This window comes from Amblyomma mixtum, chromosome 2, assembly GCF_055824585.1.
Source record: "Amblyomma mixtum isolate Tamu chromosome 2, ASM5582458v1, whole genome shotgun sequence".
Taxonomy (NCBI): domain Eukaryota; kingdom Metazoa; phylum Arthropoda; class Arachnida; order Ixodida; family Ixodidae; genus Amblyomma; species Amblyomma mixtum.
This window is the reverse complement of record NC_143013.1, coordinates 60,518,925-60,542,037: the sequence shown is the minus strand read 5'-3', so window position 1 is coordinate 60,542,037 and position 23,113 is coordinate 60,518,925. Positions and strand designations below refer to the sequence as shown.

The following is a 23,113-nucleotide window of genomic DNA, read 5'->3' as shown; positions in this document are numbered from 1 at the left end:
AGCCATGCGAAGTTGTGTGGCTTGATTTGAGACTACCTTTCACTCAAGATTGCTTTCAACAACGTATTATGAGTTAATCAACAGGATCGCTGCAGATCTTCAGGCAACCCAGAAGTGCCTCAGTATCAATACTCAACAATAACGCTTTATAAGCTCGATTTCTGTTGTATTTGCCCTACCTTTGGTGGTTGATTGCCTACGATTTATTTGCTTCTGAAATTAATCGACATTTTGCAAACTTTCTATACTCAGGCAGGTACGGCATTTTTCAACCTTCCAAGAAAACAAATTATTTACCTCCAATGAACTGTCCTGTCATCATAATGGGCCATAAAACGAAATCTGGAATAAAGGCTGCTCTTTTTTTTTTCAAACACTATTTCTCCGCCTTTTCCGGGCCAATTTTTCTTTCTCAGTGATTTAGCCCAAATAAGCTAAACGAAAATGGTAAATGCATAAAATATTTATTAAAGCACCAAAGCAGGGGCTCTTCAGGACGCCGAGCAAAAAAAAAAGTGTACTAAGGATGCCTTTTCTTGGCAGTGGCATATCTCTTCATTCGTTGAAACCTAAGTTCGGCCATAGGTGGGCGATCCCACTTCCCTGCGTTTCCATGCAAAACCTTTCTTTGAGCCTTTTCACTTGTTCAGGAGAGAAGTAGTTTTTCCAGTCTCCCACAATTCCTTTGCGAACGTAGTATATTTTGTCTGGCGATGTAGCAGTGCCACTTCCGCAACCACGACCACTGTGGACGACTTCGTGGAACTTGCGTAGCCCTGCATACTCCTCCCCTGGAAAAGCGAACTCCTCCGCGTAAAAATCGTGAATCATGTCATTCGTGTACTTTTTCATCTCCTCTACACTGCTGTACTTTAGCACGTCCTTCAAAATTTTGCCGCCGTCAGACATCAGCCGCGTCACGTACTCGGGTCCCAAGAACCTGGCGACTTTCAAGACGGCCTCCTCAGGATTCTTCTTCATGTCTTCATAGACCATGAAGAGCACATTGGGATCCACGCTGCGCTCATACCAATCTTTGTAGAAGGTGAAATAGTTTCCGCTTTCTATGTAGTCGGCCATGAAGTTCTCGAAGGAGTCGTCGAAATTGCCGTCGTACTTGTAGGCTGATATCATGAACCAGAAGTGGTGCATCGACACCAGGACGTCGAAGGGATTCCTGATCACCACAATGTAACGCGCCTTGGGTGAGTAGCGCATCAAATGAAGTGGAAGGTGGGTCTTTATGGCGCCAGGTCTCTTCATCCACTTCACGCAATCGGAGCCGCAGATCTCGATGAAGGGCGAAGCCTTGTAGAACTCGGCCGCGTTTGCTGGTGGCACTCCGTTGTTTTGAATGAGATATACAATGTGCTGCATCCAGGTTGTGCCGCACTTGACGTAGGTCACGACGAACAGGTCACCCTCTCGATGGTCGTAGTCCATGGCTGATTCGATGTACTCGCGGAAGAAGTATCCGGCAAACGGCGTGCCCCGGACAATCATCAAATTGGGCTTCTTTCTTTCGCTTCTCTCATTGCCTGGGGTCAAAACATAAGAATTGGGGTTCGAAGGTGAACGCTTACTGAAATCAGAATAACTACCAACGAACAACATCCAATATGTAGGCCTTTGGTGTATTAGTTTTTTTTCCTTTGTGATAAATATTTTAGGAAACAAACCGTATCAGGTGACGAAGACGTCATTCAGGTCGTCAGCAGGCATAGATTACCACACTGGAAATCATAGCTACTGATTTTCTATGTTATCATTTAGGCAGTAAATCTCAATAATCTATTCTCTGTTTCGCCCATGCCTTTCTTCCGAGCATACGAACACTCACTGAAGAGAGAAAAACTAAGCACAGAAATTAAGATCACTTGCACAGTCCAGTTCCTAAGCAACCACGATCTCACTGCTACATCCGGATGCACAATGCAAGTGCAACTCATCCTGAACCGGTACATAGTCCCGACGTAGGAAGAGACACATACTCAGCAAGAAAGCTATTTTTAAGTAAGTTGTTGCCCGTGTGAGTTCTAGCTTGTTATTGCAGCCGCGGCTTCCAGTACTGAGGCCCCTTTCCAGTCTAAAGTGCCGCAGTTTTTTTAATTAATAAAAGCTCACCCCTACCACTACCATGCAGTGCAGGACCCACCGACGGACCTAGAAGAGCAGGTAAATACTTGCAACAAAATAATAAAAGTAAACGCCACAGCTCGGTGTTCACAACTCCATGATCTTGCAGAGCACTTCTTGCCGCAGAATGCTCGAAGCAACACGAAAGTTATATGTTCAGGCTAGAAGCTCTTTTTATTAGATGCATAAGCTGCCTGCAAACCTATCTGGATTTGCTCCTAACAGAAACAAGCACATTTTACCATGCAACAACTTTTTTCTTTCTCTTCCGACCGGAATGATTGGTGTAGATTTGGCGTTTGCTTAAACAGGTCAGTTTGCTTCAAAAGCTTTACCCCTAACAGACTCGGCCTAGCCAGGATTGTCATAACCCGACTGTCATTTCTGGCTCATGTTGTGTGTTTGTCGTGTGTATTCTGGCCATCTGTGTCCTGTTTTAAGCGAGTAGGACTCGTCCAAAACATTTTTTGTTTTCTGACAAAGTGGTAGAACGTTTTGGTTCCATATTCAAAAACAAAAAAACATGCGTCCGTCAGGGAGCTAAAGTGGAGAGCCCTGAACTACCTCGTATCAAACCTCATTTTCGTATTTATGTGGGTTACCTTTATTCTGCGCAGCATGAGAAATATGATAGGTGTCATACTTTCGACCCACGGGCAGTCGTACTATTCCACATCAGAGCTTTCTTGAGTTCTTTCTGATGGTGAATTTGTAAATACACTGAGCTCTCCACTCGTTAAAAAGCCTTCGACGGTGCCAGCTTTACATGATGCCACCGCAGAGAGAGTGCTGTACGGCCATTACGATAACACTGGCTCAAAATAGCTTCCACCTTTTCCAGCATTTCAAGTGTTACTTGACGTGAGGCTGCAAATGCTGAGGCAACCTTTGCTGATGCAACCCGAGGAGCCCGGCAGTACATGGCCGCGATTTTTATTTTTGCTCTTGAATTTATTGTTCCTGAGTCATTGCCAAAGACACATCCGCACTTTCCGAATATTGCACTTGTATCGTAAACAGGGACTACGTGAACAAGTAAATCACCAGCCAATTTTGCTAATCAGTAAATAAATCAACAACAATCAAAGCATGCTTACGCCAGGGGGAATCGCCGTGTTTCTCTTATGCGAAGCATATTACTAGAGCTACACTACAGCCCGTCGAGCGCGGCGGTGGAGCTACCATTGACCTTTAGCGTGACCACGTGACACCACGTGACAACACGACGTCACAGCAGAGGAGAGATGGGCTGCCGGCTCGCGCGGTCGGCCGCGGCGGTGGAGGCTCCACACCAGAGGCGCTGCAGCTGACCACGTGACGCTACAGCAGCGGTATAAAGCTGAGCTTGCCTCGCTCTCCGGGCACTTACGAGGCGGCCAGGTGTTGGGATGCCGCCTAGAAGCAGGGCTGATTTGAACGAGAAGCGAAAGCTTCAGCGTGCCACAGAGACCGATGAAGAGCGGGATGAACGTCTGGCTAAGCGGCGTGCTCAATATGCGGTTCGGCGACAACGTTCTACAAAAGGAAAGCCATGTAATACCAAGCCTAGCCATCAATATGCTTCGCATCTGACTAGGCTTAACCTTAGCTAAGCCTCAGCCATTTTTTTCTGTAATTAACTGTGAAAGTCATCTGCATTAAGAGTCCTTAAAATCTGCCTTTAAAATTCTAGTCCCCTGAGCCGGATTTACATTTCACGTTGTCGTAATTGGTAATAGACGCATTTTTTCCGCCGTCACTCATCATCAGTTGTGCCTTCGGCGTTAAAAAATCTTCCGAGAAGTGAAACGTCCAGCCAAGCCACTCGAGGAAATTACTTTCTCCCTGACTTACCAGGCTTCTGTCCTCCTTCCTCCATGACGCTGGCGACGCTTTGAGACTGACGAAACCTCACAAGAGCTCTCCATAAAGTACAGAGAAAAATGACGCTGATTAGGCTCCTTCTGAGTCGAGATTATCAGCATGCCTCGAACTCCGCACCCCAGTTATCTACCACCTCCAACCTTCAACAGGCTTTTATCTGAGCATTATCTTGCAGCACACAGCACACACAGCATAGCACACAGAGTACTGATAAGCCGAAGAGGCTTCAGAAACTTCCGTGGTCTTGCCTAGGAACATGTTGCCTGCCTTGAATGATCGATTTAGTTCCACCCCAAATCTATTAACGACAATCTGGAACCTAAAAGTAGTCTTCCCATTGGATCTCGTAACAGATGATGAAGTTTCGCCGCACGATTCGCAATGCTATCTTCGAAATAGAGTGTACTTAAATGTTGTAACCATCCTAAAAGTTCTCGCAAACAGTGACACCCGAATCGTCTATGTAAACATGCACTCTCTAGTCCACGTGTGATGTCTATTGAACAAGGAGCTTGAGGCCGAAGCAACGTGACCACTCTGGTTGACTCGGGATGCCGAGACTCCTTTCTACTCGCCGCAGTCCTAGTCCATCCATGTATACTGCATGGCAAACTTTCACGCATAAAAATGACACCTCTGCCACGATCATACCTTATAAGTAGGCCGGATAACGCGTGTGAAGCGCAAAACGAAAAACCCACTCAACTTCGGGGAGAAGAAATTCCTAGACATACATGTATAGTTTAGCAGTTATACTGAAGAGCGGATGAAGCCACCAGAATATATAAATGCTCTTGTTTATTTCCCCTAAGAAACTTAAACACTTGCGTGGCTGAAATATCTTGTGCAGCTTTGTTTTGAGTAATTGGAACATTAGACACGCGTGAAAACGCACAAGTTCCTTAGTCTTTGCTGCTATCCGCGAACGTAAGTGGAGACGGTACTACTGATACCTAAATAATTGCCCAAAATATAATCGTAGATTAAATTTTGGGCATATAGGTGAATAAAAAGCTAAAGATTAAAAGAACTGCTTTAAAAAAACTGGAGATTAGGTTGTCAAAGGAAACTATATCCAAGCAAGGCGATTTTAACACGGAGGATGAGTTCTAGTGACGACCGCGTAGATGACGTTGGAATGAAGTAAAATACAAGTGTGTGACGTCGCCACCTGCTCGCCTTTAGTGTCGGGCTTTCCATTACTTGGCTCGTTCGACAAGCTCTGAAATTGCATAGCTTTTTCAATACATTAGGGACGAACTTGCATTATCCATACTCGCTCAGGGACCCATATCGAGCCACATTTCGCACTTATGAAACAATGTGCAAGATTAACCGAGAAAAGGTCATGTAACGAGAAGAGGTAATGATATTCTAGAGCGTACTCTCGCGGATTTTCGCAAGAGAAAAGAAGTTTTTCGTAGAATCCACATGACTACAAACCTTCCTTTCTTTTCTGCAAGTTGCAGCTTGGAAGATGAACGCGGACTTTTCGGAGCAAGAACGGGGCAGAATAGAAAAGAAGTGTGGCATATTTTCTATTTCGGTAAGAATAAGATCCAGGTCAGACGCCCTTTTTATATTCAATCACTTGTGGTACTAAATGATACCTCATTTTTTGCCGCATGTATCAATGATTAATTTTCTTCATCGGGATGGTCCTTCAACAGTCACTGAAGCGGGGTAATTACTATATACAAGATGTTCCAGAAAAACCGGCTTCCGATTCTCAAACATAGGCTTTATGGGATAACAAGATAACTCTTGCAGCACAGAAACAATTACGAGTGTTGGCAGACATCAGAAAATATGTCCGGCAGCTTGTTAACAAAATTATGACAACTTTTTAACTGTTAAAGATACATGCCTTGTTATAATGAGGGATCTGCAGCAGGTCTTTTGTAGTAGCCATTCCAGCTTTTAGAATTTCGAAAACGCATTTACCCCTCGAGCAGTGCCTCAACCAATTTTCACCATTTCACGGCCATTTCGAAAATCGCGCGCCTGCGCAGCATACTCGTGACATCCATCAAAATGCACCACTCCATGGCGCACATGTCACATGACCTTTTCAGTCCGCTGCTGCCCTCAGCTCAAACCAACGCATGGCGCCGAATTTCACGTGGCATGTGTGGCGTAGCGAGTTTTGATGGCCGTCGCTTTGCGGACTCCGCAGTAGCACAACTTTCTAATTTGATTTTCAAATTTTGTCTAATTTATACCTATGAAGAAAGAGTGCCAGTATATGTTAATCGTTGTGTCACCGAACTTCTCCTATTCTCTTACAGCGGGAAATTATTTCGTTGCCCAGATCACCCATGTCCTACGCAGCACTTCAGCATCCATGAAGGACCTCCCTGCCTGGCACCCTGCGAAAACATCCATTCTACATTGCGGCCCCTCTTTCAAACGCATGAAGGCCTGGCGCTTCATACAGTGATGGCAATAAGACGTGTAGTCACTACCCTTGTTTTGGTCTTGCTTCTACAGCGTACTTTTAGAACTTGTCTTTACATTAAGCCAAGCCATGAATAACAAATTTCAAACGATATTGCATATCACCAGCTGGGCGAAAACCTCGTTTCCAAAAACACCCAAGATATCCGCTAATTTTCGTACAGGTTTCTATGACTTTCAGCTGGAAAACACAAGTTCGTTAGAAACAAATTTTCGGGGAGCAGTCGGGTTTAACCAAGTTTTAGTAAATTTTGTTTGTGGTACAAGAACTGGGTAGAATGGGATTTTGCCCGGAGGCGAAGGGACTTTTCACTATGCATGCACTTAAATGTATGCGTATGCACAATCGTAGCCTCTTCCCCCAATTACTGCTCGCTTGCGCAATGGGAATTCTTCGCACAGGGTGCAAGCCTAAGAAAGGACAAAAAAAAAACGAATCGTACCGGACTTCAGGAGCCGATGTGATTTATGTGTCCATGTGATTTATTCGGTTTTCCTGTTTTTCCGCTCGGAGACAGCCAATTGTGATGCCAGTTTTTCCGTTAAACTTTTTGGTTTTCCGCTAGGAGCAGTGCTTTTCGTTTCTAATAAAGTAAGAAAACGATGTTAATCGATAGTCACGTGTTTTGTTGCTCCTTCTCTTTTTGTTTGCAGCAGCATGTATTTCTTTTTTAATTTTTTCAAGCGCGTGAACATGCTATTAGCGCATAAGCGCTTCTTTTTTCTGAATGCAGTCAGTTTGTTCCCCTGTCACATACGCCCATCAGATTCCTAAAGAAGGAAGCAGATTATCTAAGTGCAGACTCTCGGTAATATTTCATTTATTAATTACTAATCAGCGTCCACTCAGCCTTAGGCGTACCAAGGATGTGGTTGATGTGCCAGATTCCTGGAAAGCTAGGCGACCTCGGATACGACGTCTGAACATATACGAACGAAGGTAAGCAGTGGGTAATAAATATAAACTACGAATGGGAACCAAACTATATGCTTTAGCGCACTGCCGAGTAGCTAGCGCATTATATGGGCTTAGTTCGCGGTGTTGTTACAAGGTTTGTCTCAAGGTCTACCTCCGCTTTTTGCGAAAGGCAGTGTGAAAGATTGCGAAAGGGGATAGTTGTGAATTGAATGATATGCTATGGCGATATCTCTTCAAACCTCACTGTAGTTCTTTAACTTTGTGCGCGTGATGAAGTTGTTATAAACACGCAAAACTGGTAATTTTGGCATATCCTCCATCTGAACAGTGTGTTTTTACTTCCTTAAGCAGCAACTCAAAACACTGCCTACAAAAGACATGAGAGAAAAATAGTCCGCTCGGAAACTTACCAGACTTCTTGCGATCGCGCTGCATCTTATCCGCAGTGTTTTTACACAGATGGAGCTAGAGTACGAACAGCGCTTTATGAAACAACCTAATGACAATATGCTGATGGTTTTCCTTCAGTGTGCAGGCTATCAGCATGTTTTTGCCCCATGCGCTAATCAGCTGCCACCCACCGCGCGCGCTTCCAGCCACATATTACGAAACAGACTCTACAAGATCACAGCCGGCAGTCACATACCATAGGAGGTATGAAGGATTCATAGTTTTCATCTCGGTATGAGACACGTCACCTAAGTAGAACAGTGAAGTTAGTTCCTCCAAACTCCAATCATACAAAGCCACGTATACTTAACTCAATACCTCCTTTCCGCATTTTCATATTTTTTACCTCTCAGTAGTGACGACAGCCACAGGGCGGGGGTGTCCTCAGCCGAAGTGATTATTGAAAACACATTTACACGCCATTGCTTCTCAGTTCAGTGTTGTCAACTGCCTCCATGAGAGGTCGTACGGGCACAGAACTGCACTACATTTTGCCATACCTGCACTGTCTAAAGGCGTACATACTGCTAGATTTAGCTGTAGGGAAAGATACATCTTCACATTCACTGTTTTTTTCTCGCCGAGATACTACCGTAGTCCGACTGATTTCGTGCGCCGATCAACAAATATGGCAGTCGCATTTCGTACTCGCTGTGAATAGTGATTTTCCTTCTCACTACACATTTTTTTTTCACGAACTGCCCCTAATTTAGGCACTTTTGCATAGTAGTACATTTTACAGTGATATCTAGAAATAGTATTCTTTCGGGAGGTAGTGAGGCAAAGTACGCTTTATTTAAAGGACACATGTATACAAACTACCCATTACTTAATTTTCTTACCTTTATGATGAAGTGCAGCACAAACCTTTTACTTTTATAAGAGACGACAGGTTTCTCATCAGTTTCACGCGGTCGATGGAGTCATCACCACGCTTAAAGTTGTGTTGTTTTATTGACTCAATTTTTTTCCAGTAGAAAACTGTTGCGGCCGCGCCGACCTTAGTATGAAAAATGAATGGTGAGGATATTTTAGATGTAGATATTGTTCACAATAGAACTGCGAAAAAATTCATTTTTGCGATATGTATTTCTGTAGGGCTTAAAAATTGCTGTCAGTTCAACCTTCTTATATGCCACAGATGTTATCTAAGAGTAGAAGAAACGTAAATATATAATCAAGTAATAGAATAATCTTAATTTCTTTATGAATACAAAACGTTTTATTTTGCAAAAAAAAAGTATCGAAAAAATAGCAAACGGCCTCATTTTGTCTTATTCAGTAGAAGCAGACGTAAATATACAACTAGTATGTAGAATAATCTTAATTTCTTAAAAAGGTATCGAAAAAATACCAAACGACCTTAATTTGTCTTAATCAAGAAAATTCATGTCAGACCACATCTTGGCGAGATCGCTGCCTTCGGTCTCCCTCTTAAATTTCTCATTGAACCTTCTGAGCTGTTCATCAGAGAAGTGGTTCCTCCAGTCTCCGACGACCCCCTTTCGGACGTAGCTGATGTTGTTCGCGGCCTCTGACCCGGCCGAGTGGATCCCGTGGTGGAAGTACTGGAATCCTTTGAAGGCTGGGCCTTGAAACTCGAAGCTCTTTCGAAAGAAGTCTTGGATCATGTCGTTGGTGTACTTCTTCATCTCGTCGACGCTACTGTACTTGATCACGTCATGGAGTCCCTTCCGGTCGTCTTTGAGGAGGTTAGCTTCATACTCCGCACCCATGAACCGAGCTATCTTGAGGATGACCTCTTCGGGGTGACGTTTCATGTCTTCGTATAGGACAAAGAGAACGTTGGGATCCCGGCTCCGTTCGTACCAGTCCTTGTAGAAAGTGACAAAGTTGCCGCAGTCAATGTCGTCGTTCATGAAATGTTCAAAGGTGTCGTCGAAGGTGCCGTTGTAGTGGTATCCGACAAACGCCAGCCAGTGGTAATGCAGTGACACGATGACGTCACGCGGGTTGCGAGCAACCACAAGGTACTTGGCCTCGGGGCTGTACTCGAGCAACTGCAAAGGCAGGTGTGTTTTCAGGGCCCCAGGCTTTTTCATCCATTCCACGCATTCGGCTCCAAAGGCCTCGATGTACGGACTGGCCCTGTAGAATTCCTCGGCGTTGGCTGGTGGCACGCCGCAAGTCTGAATCAGGTAGACTACATGCTGGGTCCAGGTGGTACCGCACTTGACATACGTGACGATGTAGAGATCGTCTTTCGTGGGTTTGTACTTGGAAGCTGATTCGATACACTCTGGTGGGAAAAAGCCAGGTAGTGGAACGCCATTGTAGTGCTGCAACACAGGCTTGTTCGTCTTCTTCACCTCATCGCCAACTGTGATGAAATGACATAGTTGAATTATGAAAGCTTTTTATTGCTTCGTCATACCCAGCAAGAATCACGTTAGTGCTACTATGGAACTTGGCGAAGTGCCTAGAAGTGTGTATTGCAATGCAAGCAAAAGACAGTCAGTCGGGAAAATGGGCACTGCCACTTTGAGCTAAGAAGACGCCTAAGTGTTACAGAGCTGGCACTATAATCTTCATTATTACCTCTCGGTCTACAAACAACTTTGAAAACAGTATACTATGAAACATTCCAGAAATTTTGAACAAAAGAGTTCATCTTGCTAGCTGATCTTCAAGTGCCCCAACTTCACATTTTATATAAGACCAAGACTACTCGCATTTTAACCTCGATTACTAATCTTGATACCTAATCCGCTAACTTAATATAAAAGCGGAAGCTATGTACGATAAGTCACCGCTAGTATAAAAAAAGTGCCCTCCCTATCACAGACAGTTTTTTCCGCAGACAGGACGCAGGATTCAGGAAAGCTGACCATTATTTAATATGTTTCTGCAGGGACCAATGCTAACTGCACATTTACCATCTTTCTGGTGATGATGTCTCTCTGTATCATGCTTTTTTTTCTTTGCTCAACAACTTAAACATTCTCATAGCATCTTTTATTCACTTGGTTTTGGCCAAAGCTAGTTGTATGGTGGCAAATTTTACCAATACCCGCGATATCTCGTCAACCCCTACCTCTCCTCCCGGTGCCCTATAACATAAACATTCTATCCGAGAAAACTGATTCTGTTTAATTCTAGAAGAATGAAAACTAAAAAATTTAATTATTCACGCATGAATATTGAGTAACTACTTTTGCCTCTTTGAGAAATCAACGAATAGGCGGCCCTCTTCACTACGCTTACAGTCACCACAACTTCGTAGCAATCGTTATTTGTTAAGTGCCTTGTTACCAGCAGGCAGTGGATGTCCTATACAAAACAGGACTGTTGACTTTTTTAACGCATGTGTGAAAGTTAAGTCGATAATTATGTGAGTTATTCATTAACTGTCCTCGCGCACAAATTTCCCTCAAAGTATATTCGCGATAGTGTTAAGGCTCTTGATGTGCAGAATATCTGGCGTCGACATGGTCGGCGTTGTGAGCGAAAAACCACCGGAGTAGCAACCTAGGCGGGCCAGTTTGGGGCACGTGGCCATGTGGCAACATCACAACCTGCCCACTGGATTGTGAACTAACAGACCACCGCGGAAAGTGTCAGATTAATGACTGGTCGCGATACGTTGCTAGAGAAGAGCGATGTTGGTCGCACAAGCCCCTCCGGGGTCAGACCCTTTCATCGCACTGCAGTGGCGCAGCCCTTAACCGCGGCACCACTGTGCCAGGAGTGGTATGAGGACTCCCAAGTATATATGACTTTAAGCAGGGAATGACGAGTTCTGCATATAAGCGTATTAGCCCATTGACGGTATCACGTTGTTCAGCTAAAGCCAAGCTTAAGTGTCCACAAATTTCTTTTGTTCCTTCATTTTTTGCCGAAAAGAAAACTGAAATTTGTTTCCTTAACATCAACAATGTGCGAAATTTAAGGAAGTTCTCCTGTACTTACTAATTTTGGCATCTTCGGCTTCCATGATGGCTATACCATTCAAGCGAGCTTCCAAAAGATGTCCTGCTTATGCCTCGCCTGTGCGCCGCGATAATGCCTGTGCCGCGGAAGGTCGAAAGTCAAGAAGAACGCGCTCTGGCCACCAGTCCTCATTCACAATAGAAGCCGGTGTCTTATCCGAAATCAGCAGCCTCTGCGCCGCCAAGCCGGTTTGTTTTCTTGTTTCACCGACAGCGTTAGGGTGACCAAAAATGAATTCCTCGTTCAGCTGTTGGCGCACTCGTTCGAACAATAGAGCTCTCTCTGTTCGCAAATGTCGAGATATCTAGGAATGCGGTCCTATAGGCAAGAACACTTATTTTGTTCTCACTCGTGTCTCCGTCGCCTTTCGCTTCACAATCACTGCAGCGCCCAGCTAACCAGCTGCGCTGCAAGCAGCGGAATGTACTTATTGCCTGCCACGCCAGTCACATGTGTGCGATGACAACAGCCAGACGAGGTATATCGCTGGTATGAGGTTCAAACAAACGATAAACAAGGAACAACAAGCAACAGAGTGGAATTGTCTGCCTGCTGCGCTAGTGGTTACAAACAATATGGAAGTATTTAAGAAAAACCTATGCTTGCATGATAACACATAGGAGTTTCTTCTAACTCCTTTAGTTTGCAAGCTTGCAGTTATATAGTTGTGTTTTATATGGTTTCATATTCTGTTCTACTTTCTTCTCCGTTTTTAACGACCAACATTAACGAGTGTTGCCAGTTATTAGCTATGTTTCCCATGCATGTCAGTGCTTTTTGTTTAGTTTTTAAATTGTTACCCCACGTTACCGCCGACTTTTCAGGTGAGACCAGAGAATAATCCCATGTTCACGCCTGTATTCAGTTTTGCCTGTCTTTTTGTATATGTCACTTTTTTATTATTATCATTGTTTATCCCGCTTTCCCGAAGTAATGCACCATAACATTAGTCTCTGTTACAGTTTTGTCGCACTGATTTTTTTTTAGTACTGCATGGCTCCCCCTTTGCAATGCCCCCTGGGCCAATAGGGTACATTGAAACATTTGAGCGAAGAGATAACCTCTCATGTGGTTTAAAAAAAAAACAGGAAATCATTCGTGGCTACTAAAACCAAAATGGGTAAACAGATTTCAGCTGTGTCGATACAATTAAAATCGAGGCACAACCACGAAGAATGCTTTTCTAACAGGGTCATTTTCCATTTAGTTTCTCCATGCCCTGAGTTTCACGTCAGTGTTGTTTCATAAGGGTTAAGCCAGTTATAGATACCCAGCAATTCAGGAAAAAAGCGTCTTGGAACCACAAAGGGTTTATGAACGCAATTTTTTTTCGTATGTTGTGAGAGTTCACAATAGCAACCAATCTAACCGCAGATCTCCTGTCGACAGGCTTGCTTTTTTTTGCTATTAACTTTTTTTAACTTACCCGAGATTACTCCCCATTGGCTGCAGGTAGTGCGACGCTCCTCAGAACTAACCCGAACTTACCCGAGCTAACCCAGGTAAGCTCTGTTTAGTTCGGAAAACAAGACAAGTCCAGACAAGATGACCGGATTCTTCCTCGGGGTAGCTGCGTCTAGAGTAGGGCTTTCGCATTAAAAGTAATTTTCCAGAAGGCAAGGGAATGCTGTTCTGTGAGACCTGTAGTGGTCATTTTAAAATCTGTTCTCCGCTAGGCACGTTGACGAAAAGGGAGCTTTCTAAGAACAGTGCTCCTTTTGACAGTGAATCGACCACGCGAAAAACGCTCCCGAAACATGGAAGATTCATCAGAAAGATCGATCTGATAAAGGATTGCCAGCGCAGTTGAACGAAAACATGGAAGCATCGGTAACTTGTATGCACGTGGCCACACGCTTGGCGCCCATTGTTCCCGAGATAATAGCTTCTATTGTTTACGAACCCTGTCTTATGTTATTCTGAAATGTATCGGTGCCATTGACTTTATCAGTGTGTGGTGTCGCTCAATTGGGGCTATCTCTAATGTGCCTTCGGAGCCCCTCCTGTAAATAACAGGCAGACTGCATGTCTTCCTTTAGAAGAGCTAATTTTGTTTGCTAGGATCTTTGTCAAAATGCATTTTAAAAGTAGCTTGTTCACTGAAGGAAAGAGCCCATTAATTATTTTTCGTACCTGCCCGAGCGTAGGAAACTAGGTAGGTTTTTGTGGTCGTTGTTTCCCCCAAAACATAACTCGAGAGCCGGAGCGTCGAAAGAATACATATTCCATTCCGCATTACACACATATCTCGTGCATCGGATTCATTCAGCAACACGGACGGATTTACGGTGTCTGCGAGTTTAAGTAACCTCGAATTTCTAGCGCTGAAATAAAGTAATCCCCATGGGTTGCGGCAAGAAAGGCTCAATAAATTATGCTTGGTAGCGTAGCGCCACCGGTTATACGAGTGTTAAAGGCCTAAACGATCCATTTTAAGTAGTGGTTGCTCGGCTCATCGACTGATCGCAAAATAAAACTTCTTTCGATAAACGAGGTGTTACAAGCGGTATAATGTCTAGAGTTTTTCGCCTCTACTTTTAATCCTTGTGCACTTGCAAGTCCCTCTTCATATACATGAACAAATCTACATAGTGCCCTAAAATTGCGGCTAGAGTTAGCCACACAAGTCCCAACTCGTCCTCATTTTCCCACCTGAGCATATTACTCCTGGGCCATCATTTAAGATGTGTGTTGGACGGTCGCGCAAAGAGCGCGATGCCCACATGGCCTCTTGAAGTTTTTATTAACACTTGCCTCTCCGTACACTTTAGACGGGGTCTGGGGGCGATATTTCGTTAAATTCAGAAGCCAACTCTGGCTGAAGCTACAGCTGTCATAGAGTCGATTTATGGAATACTCTAAAGGTTGAGGTAGTCTCAAAACAGTCGCGAAGCCGCGCTCCTACACGTTCAACCTGGCCACGCCCTGACCGTGGTCAGGACCGACCAATAGGAGCTGGGCTTCGAGACAGCTTTGAGACTGTCTTCAAATTCAGAGCGTTCTGGAATTCGGCCCACGGTCTCAATTTTCCTCCTCAGAGAAGCGTGCTGAGAGCAACGGTTGTGAGACCACCGTTCACATGGTTCGTCGTGTATCTGTTAAGTGCGATTAAATAATATCCATGCATCTCAAAAGTGTCTCCATATGGGAACACGGAGCGCAGTGACATCAAAATCACACGAGGCTGCAAAAAGCAAACATTGCCCAGTCACAAAAACCGATAAAACCACACCAAATATACGACTAATGTTGTGCTTTTTTGTCGTAACCACGAATTTTTTTTCTTCTTTGCTAGTATTTTTCCACAGTGCTTTAGTTTTTTCAATGCTGCTTTTCTGCAGCCTGTAATTCTCTAATATCTTTCTTAGTAACTGCACAAATATGTGCTGTTACTGCTCAAATTTGGTTTCTTTCTGCAGGTTCATAAGCAAAAATATTGCAGAAAATCACTATGGCTTGAGGAATGTATTTGTTGTATTTTTCCATTGGATGGCAGCCTCTCCTACCAAGGACTGCATATTTATTTTGAGAAAGCCATAAAATGACATTAACTTGGAAGCCGCTCACTTCACACGTTACATCCGCTAATGACCATGCAATATCATACCGTACAATTCACAAAATGTTGGCAGCTTAAGACCGCTCATTCTGCTCTCATCTCAGTTGCCGAGAATGCTGACTAGGTGCGGTTTCCCACGAGCCAAATAACAATGAAATTTCAGCCTCCGTCACTGCGTGACTTCAAGGCTTTTCGGGGACAAAACAAACCACTTGGTTTCATTTTCTCCTCTAAGGTGGTTCAAACCTCAAAATTTCGTGAATGCCGTAAATCCCTGGACGGCTTTTTATACACAAAGCATAATAATTGACAAAGCCAGTGACCTCCACAAATAATATTTACTTTTACATGTAGAGTAAGTAGAAAAATATATTTTGTTTCCGCGTAGCGTTAATAGCCATCGATCAAGCTATACGCAACCATTTATTGCCTGCTCACACGACTAGACGCTTAAGCGGGCAGACAATGAATGGGCTCCATTGCAAGCTGTATAGACAAGACATAAATGCAACATCTGAACCAGAGGACATTCACATAGTAACCAACATGGTCTCACCTTAAGTATTCAGCCGCCGTGGTGGCTCAGTGGTTATGGCGCTCGGCTGCTGACCCAAAAGACGCGGGTTCGATCCCGGCTACGGCGCTCGCATCTCAATGGAGGCAAAATGCTAGACGCAAGTTTATTGTGCGATGTCAGTGCACGTTAAAGAACCACAGGTGGTCGAAATTTCCGGAGCCCTCCACTACGGCGTCCCTCATAGCCTGAGTCGCTTTGGGATATTAAACCCCCATGAACCATTAGAAAGCGTCAAGAAACATTCCGATGGGGCACTACTTCCATTCGATCGATCACGGGAAGTTATAGCCCAAATATAGATAGTGTGAATGAAAAGAAAACAATAAAACTTTGTTTGCGTAACTCAAAACCAGAAGGGGAGATTGCAGTTCGATTCCAGGCACTAGAAGCTTGAATGCTCGCCATCACATCTTGATGCACGTTCCAACCAAATAAAATCATTCTGCACTTATGATCGACAAAAGTGTGCGCAGGGAATTCATCACAGCATGGGTGTCTCAGTGACGTGCTGATTTCATCAGGAAAATATTCCAAAAAGCTCTGTAAGAGGGAATAAGGTATTCAGCCAGTCGCAAAGACAGAAGCAGAAATCTGCCTGTGGTTGTGCTATACTGGTGCCAGATCTCGCGTGCTTGAGGAATACAGCAGAGAAACAAGATGTAAATATTGCAGCTACTGTGCTCTTCTGGCTGTGAGTATGTGCAGCTGCACGAACAAAAATTCGGAGCGAAAGTTTACACAGCTTTGTAAAGGTAAAGCATAGGGGGCGAATCATAGGGGTTGAATCATAAAATTTCCCTTTTTTGTTGCGCATATTATATCGCACAAAAGAGTCTGTATTTACACTAAATTTTGAATGAACACAATTAAGCTTGCAGATGCTCGAAGCACGGGCTGTTAGTACGTTGCGATTGATTTGATGAAATATTCTGACATCTGCAGTGTACGCTCGAAGCTGCAAGCCAGCGCTCGCGTATTTTAGCTCACCCTCTCCATTACGACGTTCGAATCTCAAAGCTCGGTTATTAACAAAGCAGCGTTTATCACCAGTATCAAAAGTGTCCGTCATTTTCGCGCCAAATTTGTGGCAGCAATCATTTTTAGCTCTAGCAAAAAGAACACCTCGTGTCGGACTTGTCATGGCGCTCAAGTAGTCTCAGCGCCAGCACCTCATATACTCGCCCCTCGTATACGTCTTTCTATGTATCTCTAGTATATTACATGCAGAATGAACTTAGACCGAAAGTAGATATCCGAAAATACAGCCTCCTTTTCGTCAGGATATACAGCTTTGGGTAAATATTCATGAAGAGAAGCCATGGTGTCTGCGCCACCTTAACTAACTAGAGTCGGCCGTCAACCAGAACATTTTGCGCGCATCAGTTTCCCTCAGTGGCATATGCGGTCTACACGCCTTTGTGTGTGGCGATATTATAGAGCCGAACTCGCAGGTTTTGCATTTGTCTGTTTCCTCTATCGTAAGCGGCTATATAGATATATATATATATATGTATATGTATATATATATAGCACAATAAGATAAACGTACTTGGTTGCTAGTTCGCATCTTATATATATATATATATATATATATATATATATATATATATATATATATATATATATATATATATATATAGTCATACTATATACGACGGCTTCTCAGGGCAGAGGCGCCTACACCGAATACCGTTTTACACATTCTGTTCTATCCCCTTTGTTCTTGCGCCTCGATTCTGTACCTTTGACCCTCGCTGCCTAATTTTCAGGTGTAAGCCGTATCATAAGGCAGTAATGTTAGAGGCAGCGCACTTTCTTTTTGATTAGAACCAACACCATACACGTGCACCAACATATAGTTATCTCAGCATATTGCATCACAAGAGCATAAGAACGAACAACTTTACCTGAGTTTAGAGGAGCGATGCCATCTGTGTTAATTTTTTCTGAACATCCTAAATTGAGGGTCAGTAAAACCTTTTAGAAAAGGTGTCTTTTAGGTGTCTTTTTTTATTCACTACACAAAGCTGATCATAACTAGAGTCCATTAGATTTATTGTCAGCTGCTGCTCCTTTACATGGCCTTTTCACCACCGACGCTAAGGCCTCCTTTAATGCCGCTAGACCCGCCACTTACACTTAATCCACCACCACTTCCACTCCCCAGCTGTGCACCAGCACCTGCTCCCAGACCTGCGCCTCCTCCTTCACCTCCTTTGACGCCGAGGCTACCAGAGACGCCACCTCCATGGCCAGACAGTCCACTTCCACTAGTCCCAACTCCACCAGCCAAAGAGCCGCCTTTCAGTCCTCCAGCGAGTGACGAGCCCCCTTTAAGTCCAAGACCGGAACCGGAACCGCCACTCAGTCCCAGTCCCGTGCCACCACCCGAACCCAATGCGCCTCCTCCTGCTGCACCAAGTCCGCCACTTTTAAGACCGGCGCCTACCGATCCACCACTTCCGCCGCCACCTAGGCCACCTCCGACTCCCAAGCCACCACTTTTTAGCCCACTGCCTAATCCCATTCCAGAAACACCTTTGCCGCCCAATCCCAGGCCACCGGCACCGCCAGTGCCCCCCACTCCTAAAGACCCGCCATTTAGTCCCCCACCGAGTGATGCTCCGGAGCCACCTTTTATTCCCATACCGAGGCCGCCGGTACCGCCACTACCACCCATCTTCATAGAACCGCCTCTCAAGCCCAATCCTCCACCACCTGAGCTGAGACCACTACCGCCCCCAAGAGCGCCTCCACCGAGCCCACCGCCCCTCGCGCCACCGCCTCCAACACCTACGCCGAGACCGCCAGAACCGAGCCCACTGCCTGCTCCCAACGAACCACCGGAGCCCCCTGCAGCTCCCATACCAAGACCTCCTCCCGATCCAAGGCTGCCACCTGACCCCATACCAAGGCCACGTCCCCCTCCTAGCCCACTGCCGCTTAATCCAATAGACCCACCTCGCGAACCACCGCCAAGGCCACCTCCTAGAGTTCCACCTGACCCTATTCCAAGACCACGTCCCCCTCCCAGCCCACCGCCACTTAATCCAATAGACCCACCACGCGAACCACCGCCAAGGCTACCTCCAAGAGTTCCACCCGACCCCATCCCAAGACCGCGTCCCCCTCCCAGCCCACCGCCACTTAATCCAACAGACCCACCACGTGAACCACCGGCTAAACCAGATCCCATTCCCAGACCACGTCCACCTCCTAGGCCACCACCGCTCAGTCCAATAGATCCACCACGAGATCCTCCAGCAAGACCAGTGCTGAGAGCCCCGCCAGACCCCATCCTGCCGATGCCACCGCCAAGAGAGCCACCACTGCCACCTAAACCAAGAGAGCCACCAGAGCCGAGACCTCCGCTTCCGAGACCAATAGATCCACCTCTCAATCCGCCGCCGCCTAGAGATCCTCTGCTTCCACCCATATTCATGCCTAGAGAGCCTCCCCGTAGTCCTCCCATAGAAAGTCCACTACCACCTCCAGTGCTTCCTAGACCTAAGCGCCTGTAGCCGACACCGCTGCCGAGATTCCCCAGGGAACCCGTCATACCACTTCCCAATCCAAGTGAGCCACCCCCTATCCTTCGTGCTCCATTAAGTCCACTCAGGCCGCTCAAGCCCATTCCGTTTCGAATAGCGTAACCTCCGGTGCTAGGCACTGCGAGCCTCGCGCCTCCAAGGTTGCCTCCTAGACCACTTAGCGCCATATTTCCCAGCTGACCACCGCCTAATCTATAAGCGGGAGCCAAGCCTAGACCACCCCCGTAGAGACCCGAGCCTCCTCTCGTCCCACCGACGTACATACCCCCTGGTGACCCGATGAATCGAGAGCCTAAAGTCGACATTGCGGACATTCCTGGCTGCACGAAACCTGCTCCTAAAGCTGGTTGCATTCCAAAACCTATGCCTCTGCCTCCTCCAAGGACACCGAGCCTACTACCACCCATACCGATTCCCGGGCTTCCTAGTCCAAGCTGAGACCCAGCAAGGCCTAACACAGGTCGCTGTAACGCTAGTCCAGACGTGGCCAGTGCCGGCTGTAAACCATAAGCTAGGCGCCCGCCATTCAAGCCTCCAGTTCCGAACTGAGTCCCCGTCAAGCCGTAGCCCGGTAGCCCACCACCGCCCCTGTACAAAATGCGTCCTAAGCGAACACCGCCGCCAGTTCCACCAGTTGGCGTCAGGTACCTTCGGCTGCCACCGCCTATGGTTGCTCCACCACCGCCTTCTCCGTGGCCGCTGTCAAGTTCGTACTCAACTGCCCTGCCTGGGACACCAGTCTCGCCGAATTCTGACTCGTAGTTGACCGCCTGGGGTGTCCTCCTCCACGAAAACTCCTCATGTGCTCCTCCGGCGTGATCATCGTCGTGTCCGGTAGATGCAATGTCCAGTCCACCGCCTGCTTCGTGTTCTTCGTCAGCTCGCTTCAGCCGACGATGGGACGGTTCCGGGGTCAATTCTGACGGCTGTACTTCTTCAATATTGCTGTCACTAGAGATGATGATCTCGCCAAGATGTAGTCGAACATCCGCTTCTATCTCCTTGTACGTAATCTTTATCTCATTTTGGACACTTATTGTACATGAGAGTAGCACCAAAAGTTCTCCAAGTGCGAGGTTGCTGTTACTCAGAAAGCGCTTCATGCTGAAAGAAAGGCAGCGCTGTATGCTGTGAGCGTGTTCAGCGCTCTAAAGCAGACAGCTCCCAAAGGGCTTTGCCTCACGTCCTGCGCCTAAAAGTCAATCAGTTGTTCGCGTGCACAGCGACGCTTTCGTGAGAGCTCCAAGGTGCGAGCGAAGGCTCTTCAAGTAAAAAAATTGCACCTGGCGGAGAGCAAAGCTAGACAATCACTTTTTTACGTGAAAAAACTAAAAAGTTTCAGGCAAGAAAAGAGGGGGGCGGGATTTGAGGCAGGGCGAGGGAGAAGGTGGTTGCGTGCCCGTATGCAAGCAAGAAAAACGCAACAGGAATTGCCCCATCTTCACATTTTGGTGGTGAGCACATGCCTTACTCTTCGACGTAATTGCTGTCGTTTGTCAAAGTCACTCAGGAGGGATGACGTCTAGAAATAGGTCATCAAGAGTGCTCGAAAAAGGGTAAAAGCCTTAATATAACTAAACTGGCCAGCGGCTGGTGCATTTTAAGTGCTAGCGCAGAAATTCAGCTCTGTTCCTCCTAAAACAATTCCCAAACATCTGAATTGCACATTCATTCTGACAGAGCCTTACTGACCGCTTAATTTGCATGCAACTGATTTCAAGCGCGTTCCATAAACGTTTTTTCCATCGTAGTCTATTATCGAACATATCTGGACTATGCTTGTCTCGGCAACACCACATAGCGTGCGAGAGCTCGCGCGCCTTTCGAGTTTGGCCTCAACGTTGCCGCTTCAAAGAAATAAAGATCAGAGAAATCAGATCCAGCGCGGTTTCGTGGGCTTTCTTGATCAGGACATGCGCAGTTCTTTTGCCCTCACACACCAGAATGTATAGCCCCGAGCAACGTACACAAAGCGGGAACCCGTACACTAGCCTGAGAGTACATTCCGATGCACGCAGTCAGAGTATCAAGAAATCAAGAAGAACCTTAACAACTATATCTGGTAGATTTACTTGTTTCCCAAGCTTACAAACACCAAGAGCTCACGTTTGCTTTGATTTTTCTAATCATTATTTCTTTAAAGTGGCAGGTTATAGGCCAAACTTGTAAGGCGCGCGATCTGTCCCACACCATGTCGGAATGCCGAGGAAATTAGACGCGAATTCGATCCCGGCTGCGGCGGTTGAATTTCTTTGGAGGAGAAATTCTAGAGGCCCGTGTACTGTGCGAAGTCAGTGCACGTTAAAGAACCCCAGGTGGTCGAAATTTCCGAAGCCCTTCACTACGGCATCCCTCATAGCCTGAGTCGCTTTGGAACGTTAAACCCCCCTAAATCAAACTAAACCAAACCGAAAGCAAACTTCAACGTGTTTCTGAGCATGCGTAAGATCACAGCCACCAGAGAAACACGGTGAGGTGAACACTTGAAGGGCTGCGGTGGCTCAGTGGTTAAGGGATTTGGCTGCTGTCCCGAAAGACGCGGGTTCGATCCCGGCCGCGGCGGTTCAATTTCAGTGGAGGCGAAATTCTAGAGGTTCGTGTACTGAGCAATGTCAGTGCACTTTAAAGAACCCCAGGTGGTTGAAATTTCTGGAGCCCTTCGCTACGGTGTACCTCATGAGTGAGTCGCTCTGCGATGTTAAACCCCCATAAATCAAACTATACCAAAATCTTCTCCGTGCTCTCCTCGTCAGCCAGATTCAGGAAAAAGACGCCAAATCGAACTGGGTTCCAGCTGTGGTCAGCCGCCGCAAACATACTGATAGCATTGTGTCGACTCCAGCGCTTCGCTGCGCTGGCTTCAATACAAACCCCACTTTGGAGCGTTCTGGAGTCATTGGATAATCCACTGACTCTAGAGAGTTCGCGTTAAGCGTGCTAACGGTGGTATTTGAACGTACCCAGCAATTCTGGACAAAATAAATTTTCAGTGGGAAACAGTTTATGAACGCAATTTTGTTTATACAAAATAATATTTCAGTATAACAATCATTATGTCCTGCAGACAACCCGACCGCAGACTTGTCTTTTTTTTGCTATTAACGTTCTTGCTATCGCCAAATGCGTTTCTATTTTCTTTCTATGGCAGTCTCAAATGCTCGATACGATCGATGGAAACACGTTAAAAGGAAGATCTTGTTACACATAACACGAATGGATCATTACCTTCAATATTTCCTTAACAGAATCGTACAACTTTTTAATATTCAAATTTTTTTGTCCGAGAACGCTGGGCATGAGTGAAATAGCGCAACCTCAAACGGAAGCTGTACTTGAGTGGTCTGAAAAATGTTCGCTTAGTAGAACGTTCTAGTAAACCGAAATTCGACTCAACTGAGCTCATTGTCATTGGTACAATAAAGTTTCGGCAACGAATTTTGTAAAAGTTGCCATGTCTAAAATGTTTTACTCAAGCGGCCATTTCCTGCAGCGTTGACCGTGTTTAATATAAAGGTGATGAACTGAAGCGACGGGTAGTTTGTAAATACTTGTTATAATGTACGGCCAACAATATCAATAACTGCGGAACAATTCGCTTAATCATTTTTACGTAATGCTCAAACAAGTTCCGTGCATGGTTGAGCTGGTAG

General features: G+C 45.7%; 4 protein-coding genes across 6 annotated transcripts in view; all 4 read right to left on the bottom strand.

Annotated features, from left to right (window-relative positions):
- Positions 1–4,074, bottom strand: part of LOC149359485 (NADH-cytochrome b5 reductase 2-like) — a 30,632-nt gene extending 26,558 nt beyond the window's left edge. The window contains exon 1 of the mRNA XM_089571694.1: positions 3,970–4,074. The gene's annotated coding sequence lies outside the window, so the exon portion shown is untranslated. The remainder of the gene's footprint in view (positions 1–3,969) is intronic.
- LOC149359484 (sulfotransferase 1A1-like) lies at positions 448–7,872 on the bottom strand. 3 transcript variants are annotated; one of them, XM_089571692.1, is made up of 2 exons: positions 7,786–7,872; positions 448–1,538 (listed from the first exon to the last, which is right to left on the bottom strand). In XM_089571692.1, the coding sequence occupies exons 1-2, from the start codon at positions 7,808–7,810 to the stop codon at positions 556–558; spliced, it is 1,008 nt and encodes a 335-aa protein (XP_089427818.1). In that variant the 5' UTR covers positions 7,811–7,872; the 3' UTR covers positions 448–555. The 3 variants fall into 3 exon arrangements, with proteins under 3 accessions (XP_089427818.1, XP_089427817.1, XP_089427819.1); XM_089571691.1 differs by lacking the exon at positions 7,786–7,872 and adding an exon at positions 3,970–4,057; XM_089571693.1 differs by lacking the exon at positions 7,786–7,872 and adding an exon at positions 3,234–3,938.
- Positions 7,873–8,760: 888 nt separating this feature from the next.
- On the bottom strand, positions 8,761–11,955 carry LOC149359483 (sulfotransferase 1A1-like). Its single transcript, XM_089571689.1, has 2 exons — positions 11,756–11,955; positions 8,761–10,166 (listed from the first exon to the last, which is right to left on the bottom strand). Exons 1-2 carry the CDS (start codon positions 11,778–11,780, stop codon positions 9,199–9,201), a joined length of 993 nt encoding a protein of 330 aa, XP_089427815.1. The 5' UTR covers positions 11,781–11,955; the 3' UTR covers positions 8,761–9,198.
- Positions 11,956–17,703: 5,748 nt separating this feature from the next.
- LOC149359482 (uncharacterized) lies at positions 17,704–20,621 on the bottom strand. The gene is made up of 2 exons (XM_089569058.1): positions 19,141–20,621; positions 17,704–18,810 (listed from the first exon to the last, which is right to left on the bottom strand). The coding sequence occupies exons 1-2, from the start codon at positions 20,564–20,566 to the stop codon at positions 17,987–17,989; spliced, it is 2,250 nt and encodes a 749-aa protein (XP_089425184.1). The 5' UTR covers positions 20,567–20,621; the 3' UTR covers positions 17,704–17,986.
- Positions 20,622–23,113: the final 2,492 nt, after the last annotated feature.